The sequence below is a fragment of the Crocodylus siamensis genome, chromosome 2, assembly GCF_052110815.1.
Source record: "Crocodylus siamensis isolate JL-2025a chromosome 2, ASM5211081v1, whole genome shotgun sequence".
Taxonomy (NCBI): domain Eukaryota; kingdom Metazoa; phylum Chordata; order Crocodylia; family Crocodylidae; genus Crocodylus; species Crocodylus siamensis.
The window spans coordinates 141,619,727-141,631,201 of NC_143396.1; the positions used below are offsets into that span (position 1 = coordinate 141,619,727).

Below are 11,475 nucleotides of genomic sequence, written 5' to 3' on the forward strand. Positions count from 1 at the left end.
CTGCCTGTGGCCAGCGGCAGCATCTGTCTTCTCCGGCAGCATCTGTCTTCCCTGGCGCTGGGTACAGGCTGAGCCCAGTGCTGGTCCCAGGCAGCAGAGGCAGCCTCCTGTCATCTGGCACAGATCTGAGGGCCTGCACCCCTGGGTATGAGCCCCCAGATCTGCGTGCTGGATGACAGGAGGCTGCTGCTGCTGGCAAATTTTGCTTTCAAGAATTTGAGGTGCAGTTTCCCCAGAAACCACTGCACCTATCTTCTTGAAGGTTGGCAGGTTTCATGCCCTCAGAAGGGGCTACCATCCCTGCAATTTGCATCTGAATTAGGCAACAAATGACAATGTTTTAGGCATTTTCATGATTCTCCACTATAGCATATGGGTGAAACGTCAAAACAATTTTGATGAAATGAGGCAGTGCTTTGAAACTAAATGAAATACTGTTTCTTTGAAACAGCAAAATGCATGTCAAAGTGAAACGATGCTGTTTCGCAGAGCCCTATTCTCTTGTACTTCTGGCAGGGTAAAGTCTCCTCGGTAGGGTTGTAATGCATTGTGAAAAGGGTCTAAAGTGTCCATTATTCATGTGAGAGTGAGACCTTGTTCTGTGCTTCAAGTGGAATGCTTCTAGCATCTTGTCTAAATGCCCTGTTTTCTATGAAAAACTGGAACGTGTTTATCCTTACTGCAGTTTATCTGGAAGATGAGTATTCCCCTGAATTCACTTGTGTGTGTCTGTGTGTGTGTGTGTGGTATAACAGAGAGAGATCAGGTAGCTGGAGTATGGCTATGGCATGGAGGCATATACCACATTTAATACTTATGTGGGTATAGAAATTCTTAGGAAAAGTCCAGACAGCCACAGGAGCAAAGCAAGTGACTTTGTAGCTGCGTGTATTTCTCCTTCCTATATTCAAGCAGAAAGGACAGAGTTGCTGAACTGTCTGTGGTAGGCATAATTTATGCAGGGCCTGTCAAGGCTGATCTGTCTTTTTCTCCTCTTCCTTTCTATCAGCTTCAAGCATTTTAAATGCCCAGGAAGTTCTAAGGTGGAGGTTGCAGCCTCATGTTTAATACCTACTGATGGGAACCTTTTCCTGAATGAATTAGCGTAATTCTCTTTTGAGCCTGATTAAATTGTCAGCCTCCACAACATCTTGCTGCAAGGAATTTCACAAGCTAATTGCAAGCTTTCTTTTGTTAGTTTCAGACCTGTTCCAAATTTTCTTATCCACTTTTTTGTACAATAAGATGAAAAAATAAATAGGGATTCACTATTTACCCATGTTGTTCATTATTTTATTGCCCTGTCATACCCCCCTCAATTACCTTGTGACCATTTATTTGGTAGAAAGGGGTATGTATGGCTGTCCAAATAACTCATAGTGATTGATTTTTGTGGTAAACTGGAAGATGCCTGCTGAATGGTTTACACTGGGCAGGGAAGGAGACCCAATTTGCTTTATAGTAGGGGATTGCAACTTATGGCCTGCAATCCATAGAGCCATTGGATTTGGCCCGCAAAACCAGAGGACTTCAGTGATGTTTTGGCAGTTGTTGGGGATGGCGGGGGAGGGGAGAAGGAGGAGGTCGCTCATCTGGCCAGGCTTTAAGGAGATGGAGCAATAGGAGAAAGAAACTACTGTGGTGGCAGCAGCCTAGTGCCAACTTGTCTCAGACCCAAGTTGGGTCATTCCAGTCTGCTGCTAGAAAATGTTGCCAACCACTGCCACCACTCTATAGCATGCACAACTGTTCTATGACTGGTTTCTATGGTTGTATAACATACCTGTCTCTGTTATTTCGAGTTCACTGTTTGAATGGTTCAGTAATCTACAGAGCAACTTCCTCTGACTAGAGGATTTTTTTTGGTTATCTGGAGTAATTTCCTCATAGTTTCCCTTTTTGTTCTTTAAGGGATCATACAGCGAGTCGACACCACCATGGAGAAGGAGATCGCGAGCCTGCATAGAGCAGACTTTGAACTCTCCGACATCTTCTATTTCTGCAGGGAAGGGTTTGAGGCCATTGTGGAAGATGAAGTCACCCAAAGGTTTTCTTCAGAGGAGCTGGTCTCCTGGAATCTCCTCACAAGGACCAATATCAACTTCCAGTACATCAGCCTGCGGCTGACCATAGTTTGGGTCATTGGGGTCCTGGTGCGGTACTGTCTCCTACTGCCTCTTCGGTGAGCCCAATGCTGGGAGACTCATTCATATGAAACAAATCAGTCTAAAGCTCCTGAACCAAGTCATGCAGGATATGATGACAGACATGCAAGCTGAACTACTTAATTTTTTTGCGCAGTGACTGCCCTAGGGATGTCTGGCACTGCTTTTTTTTGTAAACCTTCTTAAACCCGAAACTGTTGCAGTGGCTCAAAAACTATTCATCGTACATTCCAGCATTTTAATGTTGTACTGTTCTCTTTGAATGGTTCATGCCATCAGTCATTTTAAGATGATCTCCAACAGGGGTCCTCGGGTAGCAAATTCTTATTCTCCTCTTCTTTTGTTTAGTCTTACATTGGCCACCATTGGGATTCACTCGATGATTGTGGGAACAACACTGGTAGGCTGTCTGCCAAATGGAAGGTAGGTGTGTGCCTTTCCTGTAACTGCTGTTTTGGGGTGTGTTATGAGGCTTGTCCCTGCAACAGCAAGCATTGCTTTCGGTAAGAAGGATGAAAAGCTAATGGTGGGGCTCTTGCAGGCCATGAAACATAACCCAGTAACTGTGGTTGAACCTGAGCATTTTGCTAGTATATTTTTCCAAACTGGAACATGCTTAGTTCAGAGCTAGCCTTGGGATTTGGGGAAATGGAAAGGTGACCTCTCCCTTTCCTGGAACTTGGTTGTGTTGAATGTGAGACATAGAAGCAATCAAGTAAAGACTGGGAGGTCTGGGAAAAGTTGAGACCAGAACATAGGTGGGTCAGGACTATATAGCTGAGGACCTCTGGCTCAAAGCTGAGTAAGCAAGATGGGATGCCTTAAAGGATGGAGGGGAACCAGCCCTATATGGTCACCATTTTGAAATCCATAGGAAGGAGCTGGAAGTTGTAATAAGGGAAGGGCAGTTCTGCTCCACTTCCACTGTGCTTGGAGGGGGAAAACTGGGTTGGCAGTGCTCTGTGGAGGTACTTAGATGAGCTGCTCTGATGGACCTGGTAGGAATGCAAAAGGGAAACTAGTTATCCTAGTTCCTTGATGATAGAATGGCGTTCTGGAGAAGAGTGCTGGTATGGGACTATGACTGCTGGGAATAGATTCTAAGGGGCAGCCTGAAGATATGCAAAGTGTGGGGTAGAGAGGACAAGCATGGGGCATAGATAAATGAAGAGAATAAGCCCCCTCCATCCCCCTAAAAAAAAAAAAAAAAAAAAAAAGGCAGGCCTCAAGATGGTAAGAGGAGAGACTGACAGAGGATGGCTGATAGAAGAGCAAGGGTGTGAAGACAAATATGGGAGGCAATACGGGAAAGTGAAGTAGGAGAAGGGAACAGAGAAGATGCTGTGAGAAAATAATTGGTACCTGGCAGAAAGGGGAGACTTCAAATGTAAACTTATTCTGAAGATTAAATAAGGAAGAAACTTTTAGACTTTTTCCCTTTCCTTCTGCAGAGCCTTTATGTCTCTTGGGGTTGGGGGAGGAGGCGGCTGTTTGTGTAGCATAAGCAGAGCTAGTCACAAAGCCCAAATCATCACAACTGTACTAACACCTTAAATGGTGGGTTTAGCCTTTGTTGCATGGGCCAGCTTGGATCATCTAGTGCATTGGCACCCAATGTTCTGGCCCTGCTGGTCCAGAGTTGGCCCTGTCCTGGTTGCACACTAGTATGATTTGGCATTCGGGGCCATGTTATCCGGCTTGTGGGGCTCCCTCTCCCCATGGGTCAGGAAATAATGGCAGCCAGGAGGAAAAATGTAATGATGCTGCTTCAGCCCTTCTGCCACACTTCTGGATTTTTGGGGGGCCCCATAGGCCATATGACACTTCTCCACAGTCTGAGGTTTGAGCAGTACAGATCTAGTGTGTTTGTCCTTCTTGGTGATGATGTGGAAGGAAGAGCAGTGATGACAGAGAAAACAGCGCTTCTATCTATAAAGTGAGCATGCTACTTAGGGAAATGACTATGGAACTTTTGTGGCATGGTATTGCATTTTACATTCCTTTCCCTCTTGTTCCCATCCATTGCCCAAAAGAGCCTGGAATGTTTCAGCTATGTCTGTTCACTTTCCAAGAGCATGTGGAATGTCATCCAGTCTCAATCACACTGCCCTTGTGCTATGGGCTTTATATAGATAAAATATAAGACTCCCTACTTTAGCTTCTCCTCGAAATAGACAAGACCAAAGATGAAAGGGAACAGAGATGGTTTGCCCAAGGTATCACAGCAGGGTGGTATTACAGATGGAAGTGTGGGGTCAGGGGGAGAACCCATGTCTGTATTGTCTAGTCACCAGAGACACTACTATGGCAATAGATTCTGGATGTGGATTGACAAAAACTGTTTCTGGTGTTGGTACCTTCCAAGACTTTAAACATATATGTATGTCTCTTTCAGCATTAAAGATTGGTTGAGTGAACTAGTCCACCTAACGTCTTCCCGGATCCTTGTCAGAGCTCTTTCTGGTACTATTCATTACCATAACAAGTAAGTTGAGCCAGTGTTACAGTATTGTAAGTGAACAGATACCTAGTTACTCCTATAGGCATGGAGTTGGCAAAAGTAAAACAGTTCCGTAGAGAAGACAAAAGGAGGACCTTTTTTAATGGAAGACATATAATAACTGAGTGGTAGAGGGATTTTCTCAGTATTAACTTACTAGCTGATAGTATGACAGCAGAATCTTGCCATGGGCTGTTCTTCAAGCATGATTCAAATCTTCTCATGTTTCTTTATGTAGTTTCCTTAACCATAGAGTAAGTATGTAGTCTCTCTTTATCATAGAAGCTTGGAAAACAACACAGACCATATCCAGAAATGCAGGTACCTTGGTGTAAACTGCTGTTGTTGATACTGCATGGAAAAATGAATCTCAGCAGAATAGCTAAAAGTTTGAAACACTGACTAGAATTGATAAAATGCTTGTTAAACCTTTGACTGCAGTTGGCATCAGACTAGCCCATGCTTGTTAGTAACCTGGAAATCTAGCGTTTAAGTAGTTACAATAATGTGCTTCAGACCACTAAGTAAACGATGCTTCTTATGATTACAGGGAAAACAAACCCCAGAAGGGTGGTATCTGTGTTGCCAATCACACATCTCCAATAGATGTTATCATCCTGACCAATGATGGATGCTACGCAATGGTATGATTATATAATTGGTACTTGTGTACACAAGAGAGATCAGGGTAGACAACCCAGCTTTCTACTTTTTGACCTAAACTGGAGTGTTTCCCAGAATCAAGGCATGTAGTTAGGCAGCAGTGGTAAGAGTGTGTAGCTCATCCCAACCTCAGTTATTAGAGCTGCTACTGAAAATAGGTTTGTTCCCATCCTGTGAAAGGATACCCAGAATAGCAGCAATAATTGATACTCCTTTGTAGTGGCCTGTTCCTCATACAATTTAAGATAGAATACTTCAGTGTGACTACAGTCGCTTCTGCAGAAGAGGTGCAGCATAAAAATCAACTTAGCAGGTAGGGCACCTGGTTTATAAAAATCCCTATTAGAAAAGATCATGCATTTTAAGCCTGTGGGGAATCCTTTTTACATTACATATCGCAATAGTCCCAGTGTCTTAATTACAAATAATTATTAAACTACTACATTTCTAAAATCTATGCAAATAGCTGGTAGAGCTATGAACCGTGCCGGAGTTAGTTATGTGGCCTTGATACCACATGTAGATGTGCCTAGTAAGAAGGACATATGCATAAACATAGAAGGGTATTAATCTTAGTTGCATACCTGCCCTAATGTGCGTGAAACAACATAGTTCAAAATGATGTACAGGCAGTCCTCAGACTTACGACACAATTGGTTCCTGAAAGCCATGTCTTAAGTTGAAATGTTGTAACTTGGAACTGATTTTTCCCATAGGAAACAATGTTTATAAATGGGGGATTGGTTCCTGAACCAAGGTCCGATACCCTATTTTCACCAAAAATAATCCAGGATTTTGTACTCAATTATAGATGAGTAATATAGCTACATTAATGTATTTATATTGTAAATCATATTGATTCGGAAGGACTTATTTGGGGTTACTTTGCTGGACTTTGAAGGGCTCTTGGCTGGAGCCTTCTCAATGTTGTCCACATCCCTCCTGAAGTGGGGTACACAGAACTGGACACAGTATGCTGTAGAATGTTTGAACACATCCAGTACCATATGTTAAGAAAGCTAAGAGAACACTTTCTTAAACCTTTTAGGTGTGTTGTAAAATTCTGACCTGGCTGGGGCTCTCAAATATCCATGAAATGGATGAACCTTTATTTGCGATCGTGTGGTGTGTATGTAGTAACCTGTCTTGTCTGGGTCTTCAGGTTGGACAAACTCATGGTGGGCTAATGGGAGTTATTCAGAGAGCGACTGTAAAGGCCTGTCCCCATGTCTGGTTTGAGCGCTCAGAAGTGAAAGACCGCCATCTAGTGATGAAAAGGTAAAAAATGCCCATTCCTTCAGCTGGCTAGGGAACCCATTACAGTATTCTATGGTTAATTCTTAACTTTTAGTCACTGGTTGTGAAATACCTACCACAAGAGACGCTTCTTGTTCTATTTTAATTTTTTTTACAAAATTGTGTGTAAATAATTTAGCTGCTTGTTACTAGAGCTAGGCAAAAAACATTTTTTGGAAGGAAATTAGTTTGGAGGAACAAACCTTGCAATTTCTTGTCAACAAACTGTAGCTCTTGGTGCTATGCGTTGGCTTATTATTTTCTGTGGGCTGTAAGGCAATGGTTTGCATACATGTTTTTGCAGGGAGGGTGGAACATTTTAATAAGGGATTGTTTAAATTGTACTTTCTTTCTTTCTCTACAGACTGAAAGAACATGTAGCAGATAAAAACAAATTGCCCATCCTAATCTTCCCAGAAGGTAAGAAACTGTACTTCTCTTTCCTTCCACTGAGCTTTCCGAGGCTCATGTCCTTCTTTTCCTGTGATGCCTGTTGCACATTGCTAATACAAAGTAATGGGCTTTGCTAGGAGTTGCATTTATAAGAGGAGCGGCTAGAGGTTCAGTGCTGCTGAAGGAGAATGTCACCTTTTTTTTTGCTGCCAGTATGCCTGTCTAGTGGCAAAAAAAACTTTCGGGTGGCAAGGCAGGGGTGGGAGAAGGTGGCATCTCCCTTAGCAGCAGTGTTCAGGCTCCTTCTCCTGCACTATGCCCCACCACTGCTGCTCTGCCCTTCCTGCTGCAGGTAAGGTGCAGGGGGGAGTGGAGAACATGGGTTAAGCACCCCCTGTAGCTGTATTTTGGCACCTGCCCCCTCCCATTCCCCAACCTTAAGCAGTGTCTGGGGCTTGTGCCTCACTCACCCTCCTGTAGATGCATTAAGTTAGGTTACTGGGTTTGTGCATAGCTGGGTTGAGCACTGTGGCTCGTGGGGGGGTGAGGGGAGGAGCTGCACTGAACCTGTCACCTTCCCTCTCCACCCCTACAATCCTTTACAAGCCTAAAGTTTTAGCAGGGCAGAGCAAGGCTCTTAGGCCAACAGTCCTGAACCCCAGTGCCAGACCATGACGGAACTGGGTGGGGGACAAGAAGGGAACCTTGTTCTCTGTAGAAGAGTTTTCATTGCTTGGTGACCAGTTGTGACCTTGTTGGCTGACTTGATTGGGCTACATTGTGTTGCCTTCAACTTTTTGACAGTTAATGTTTGTTCTTTTTTGGCTAGGCACCTGTATAAATAACACATCAGTAATGATGTTTAAGAAAGGGAGCTTTGAAATAGGAGGAACAATCTATCCAGTTGCAATCAAGGTATGGTTCAAAAGCATTGTTCTTCCAGACACTGCTGCTTAATGGTAGAAAGACTTACTCTTATGGCTGTTCAGTGTGGGGTATAGAGTTGGTCCTGTAGTCTGGAGAGATGCATAAAAACCTTACAAGTGGCCATTTGGTGTACTTGACCATCAGAAATGAATGTCTGAATAAACACTAGAAGTGAAAATAATCTGGTGTTTAGAGCAGGGCCTGTTGGGGTTTGCGTCTTGCATTGGAGGCTGGTGAGATTTGCATATTGAATGTTATCAGGCTAGTTCCTGTAGCAAGTATTGGTTGTTCACATTTTAAAAAAAACAACAAAAAATTAAGAAAACCCCCACTGCTTTGGCTTCAGCCAGTTTGAAATGGCAAGCATGCCATTGCTTCAGGTGCAAGGCTGTGGCTCCATATACCTGGGATGTAGCTATATTTGATTTGTCTGCTCAGTTATGTAAGAGAAACTGGCTTAAACTCTTGCCTTTTGCCCTTCTACAGTATGACCCCCAGTTTGGCGACGCGTTCTGGAACAGCAGTAAATACAATGCAGTGAGCTACCTCTTGCGACTAATGACCAGTTGGGCTATTGTGTGTAATGTGTGGTACCTGCCGCCGATGGTCAGAGAGGTATTTTAACATGCAATTGCTCGACAGTCGGGATACTTCCTTTGATATGAGTTAGTGAAACAGACTTTGTGTTTTTAAATGGCATTTCTCCTAATGCTGCCTTAGTAGAATTGTTTAAATACATAGAACTTAAACTTGAAGCATTGTGAGGTAGATTAGTCACTGGGAAGGGAAACTGAGACTGTAGCCAACAGTGCTTTGAATAATTGCACTGGTATATTAATAATTGACACTAAAGTAAGCAGTATCATAGCTATAGTTTCCTTCCATCCTATGTGGGAGGGGAACTTTCCTTCCAACATGTCACTTCGGAATGAAAACTAAACATGAACTGAACTTGTTTAAGATGTGAAAAATGGAAGGTTATGTTCTTGGCATGATGAAGAGTTCATGGTCACAAATGCACTGCAATCTTTAGAAAGAAAGGATAAAACTATTCATTCAGATCTACTCCCTTCCAATTCTTGCCAAAAAGAAACAGTTCTCTGAAAGAGCCGTTTAGTAACAGAATCTGTCATGTGACTTGTAACGCACCATCTTCTAAAGCAATCCGTAGTTAAATGACTCCTGTGTGTATCCTTTGCAGGAAGGAGAAGATGCTGTCCAGTTTGCCAACAGAGTGAAATCGGCCATTGCCCTCCAAGGAGGATTGACTGAACTTCCCTGGTAAGAGGCTTAAGTTCTTCTTGGGCTTTGTGTGCTACAGTCTTTGCTGCTAAAGAACAAAGTTGTAAAGCTAGGGGATGCACATTACAATGCCAGATATCAAAATTGCAGAAAAAAATGTAATTTATTTGACAATGTGTGGGTATCATCTAAAAGTTTTAACTGTTTTCCATTGGAAAGCATTCTCATGTTTCATGAAGTGAAATCCCTTGTCCAAGCTGATGCAACAGAATTGAGAATGAAATCTTAAGTCCCAATCTACAGCCTCTTGCAGAATGAACTGCCTCTAGGAACTTCTAAAGTAAGAAAAGCATCTGTAGATTATGCTAAATAAGACTTTTTTAGGACAAAGCCTTGGTGAGAAGGCCTTATCTTGTGCCTTGTGGAATGTGACAATAAAGGAACAAGGGTCTAATTATATATCCTCTCACAAGCATCTCTTTCCATATGATATTTAATATCTACAGGAATATCACCCCAGATATGTAAGGTTCTTATGAATACTGCAAATGCTAGCAGTCTAAGTATGTCTTTTGTTTCACTAGTGCTAAGGCCAGATTTTTTGGGTTGCATGTTTGGTGCTGATTTGTATAACTATTCTCCCTCAGGGAGGAGTGGGACGGGGAAGCTATTTACAGTTATCCCAGATAAAGGAGTCATGAACAGCCTTTTGCAGGATGAAACTCTGTCATCCAGAAGAAGATATTGGCATGAACAAGGCTTTTAAATGGGAAACCAAAATATTCTTGGATGTTTTTCTGCCTTCTAATGCCAGAGTTAACTCCGAGTACATCTTTTCTTTGTGTGTATGCTCTAGGGATGGAGGTTTGAAAAGGGCCAAAGTCAAAGAGACTTTCAAGGAGGAGCAGCAGAAAAACTACAGCAAGATGATAGTAGGAAATGGATCATCTGGGAATCTCTCTTCAGGAACTGAACCTGACTGAATGCCAGCTCTTTCAATAAAGTTTCCCAAGACTAGCCCTGCAAGAATGATGGGGATTGTTATACTTCCCCTCCCCACCCCCTTTGAACTTTTTTTGTTGTTGTAATGTGTGCGTGTATGGTTATCCTTTCATGGATGACATGGAATTTGCACATGGGCCAGTGTCCTGACTTTTTCCCCCCTGTTTGCAAGCATGACAGTATATCACTGAATTGCAGCTGCTGGTATTGTGGAGATGATAGGAAGTCAAAGAGGGGAGGGGAAGGAAACCTACAGTTCAGAAATAGCAAATGAAAAATTGAATATCTAATGAGGAAAGGGAAGCACATTGTAAATCAGCGTAATAGGACACTTGACTTACTCATGGTGTGAGTGACTCTTTTTTTCACTCCAGTTATTCGGAAGCTTTAAACCTGACAGACTTGTTTCCTGAATAGCTTAAGTCTCCCTGTCCTCTCCCCCTTTTATTACACTTGCAGGTGGTTTTGTTGCAGGATCCTTGGAAAAAAAGAATGGGTCTCTAGATAGTGAATACTGTGGGTTGGGTGCTATGTCCATTATTTTGCACCTTTTGTGTATATGGGGTAGAATTGCTTGTGAGTGATGGGTCCCAACCAGTGGGGAAAGTCCCAGCCAGCCAGATCATGCCTTTTAAACTGAATGAAGAACTTGGGCAATTCCATATTTATAAGCCATCCTCTGAAAGCTGATCTAGAGAAGGTAGTGGCAGAAATGTTGGAGTTTCCCCTACACTGGTACTAGTTAAACTACTGTTTCTTCGAACTGGGAAGTGCAAAAGAAAGAGATGGATGGCAATGCAATTACTGAAGATTGGTACGACTGTGTATTGTAGCAGATGTGTTTTTAAGACTGGCATTCGGCAAAACTTAACTGCTAACAGGTTAAAATCTAAGGAGAGCATCTACAAAAATTATTTCATGCTGACCTGGGCTAGCAAAATCTATTTGAACTCTAAACAGAATTCATGTTGCCTACCATGCAAGAAACAACATGTTGGAAACCAGTTGTACCACTGTTTTGTTGTAAACAGAAATAAATTCTATATTTCTAATGAGTTTTGTGTGTTAGCTTTGCTACTTCATGAAAGACTTGCATTTTGCTTTTACAACTACTTTCTTTTTACTTTTACTAATTTCAGAATACCAAATGGGTCACGGAAGTTAATTTACTTTAACGACACCTGCGTAGAGCATAAAAACGATAGTGTTGGAGTGATGTTGTATCCATGATGATCTAGAAAATATGCAAGAATATTTGGGGAAATGTCTTTTTATTGGTCCAACTGC

General features: G+C 42.5%; 1 protein-coding gene across 1 annotated transcript in view; it reads left to right on the forward strand.

The window, feature by feature from the left end:
* Positions 1 to 11,243, forward strand: part of GPAT3 (glycerol-3-phosphate acyltransferase 3) — a 31,415-nt gene extending 20,172 nt beyond the window's left edge. The window contains exons 3-12 of the mRNA XM_090036986.1: positions 1,912 to 2,182; positions 2,514 to 2,588; positions 4,561 to 4,650; positions 5,216 to 5,309; positions 6,491 to 6,606; positions 6,989 to 7,044; positions 7,847 to 7,932; positions 8,431 to 8,559; positions 9,146 to 9,225; positions 10,043 to 11,243. Of these exons, the coding sequence (XP_089893112.1) occupies positions 1,912 to 2,182; positions 2,514 to 2,588; positions 4,561 to 4,650; positions 5,216 to 5,309; positions 6,491 to 6,606; positions 6,989 to 7,044; positions 7,847 to 7,932; positions 8,431 to 8,559; positions 9,146 to 9,225; positions 10,043 to 10,169 (1,124 nt within the window). The 3' untranslated portion in view covers positions 10,170 to 11,243. The remainder of the gene's footprint in view (positions 1 to 1,911; positions 2,183 to 2,513; positions 2,589 to 4,560; positions 4,651 to 5,215; positions 5,310 to 6,490; positions 6,607 to 6,988; positions 7,045 to 7,846; positions 7,933 to 8,430; positions 8,560 to 9,145; positions 9,226 to 10,042) is intronic.
* The last annotated feature ends 232 nt before the right edge of the window (positions 11,244 to 11,475 follow it).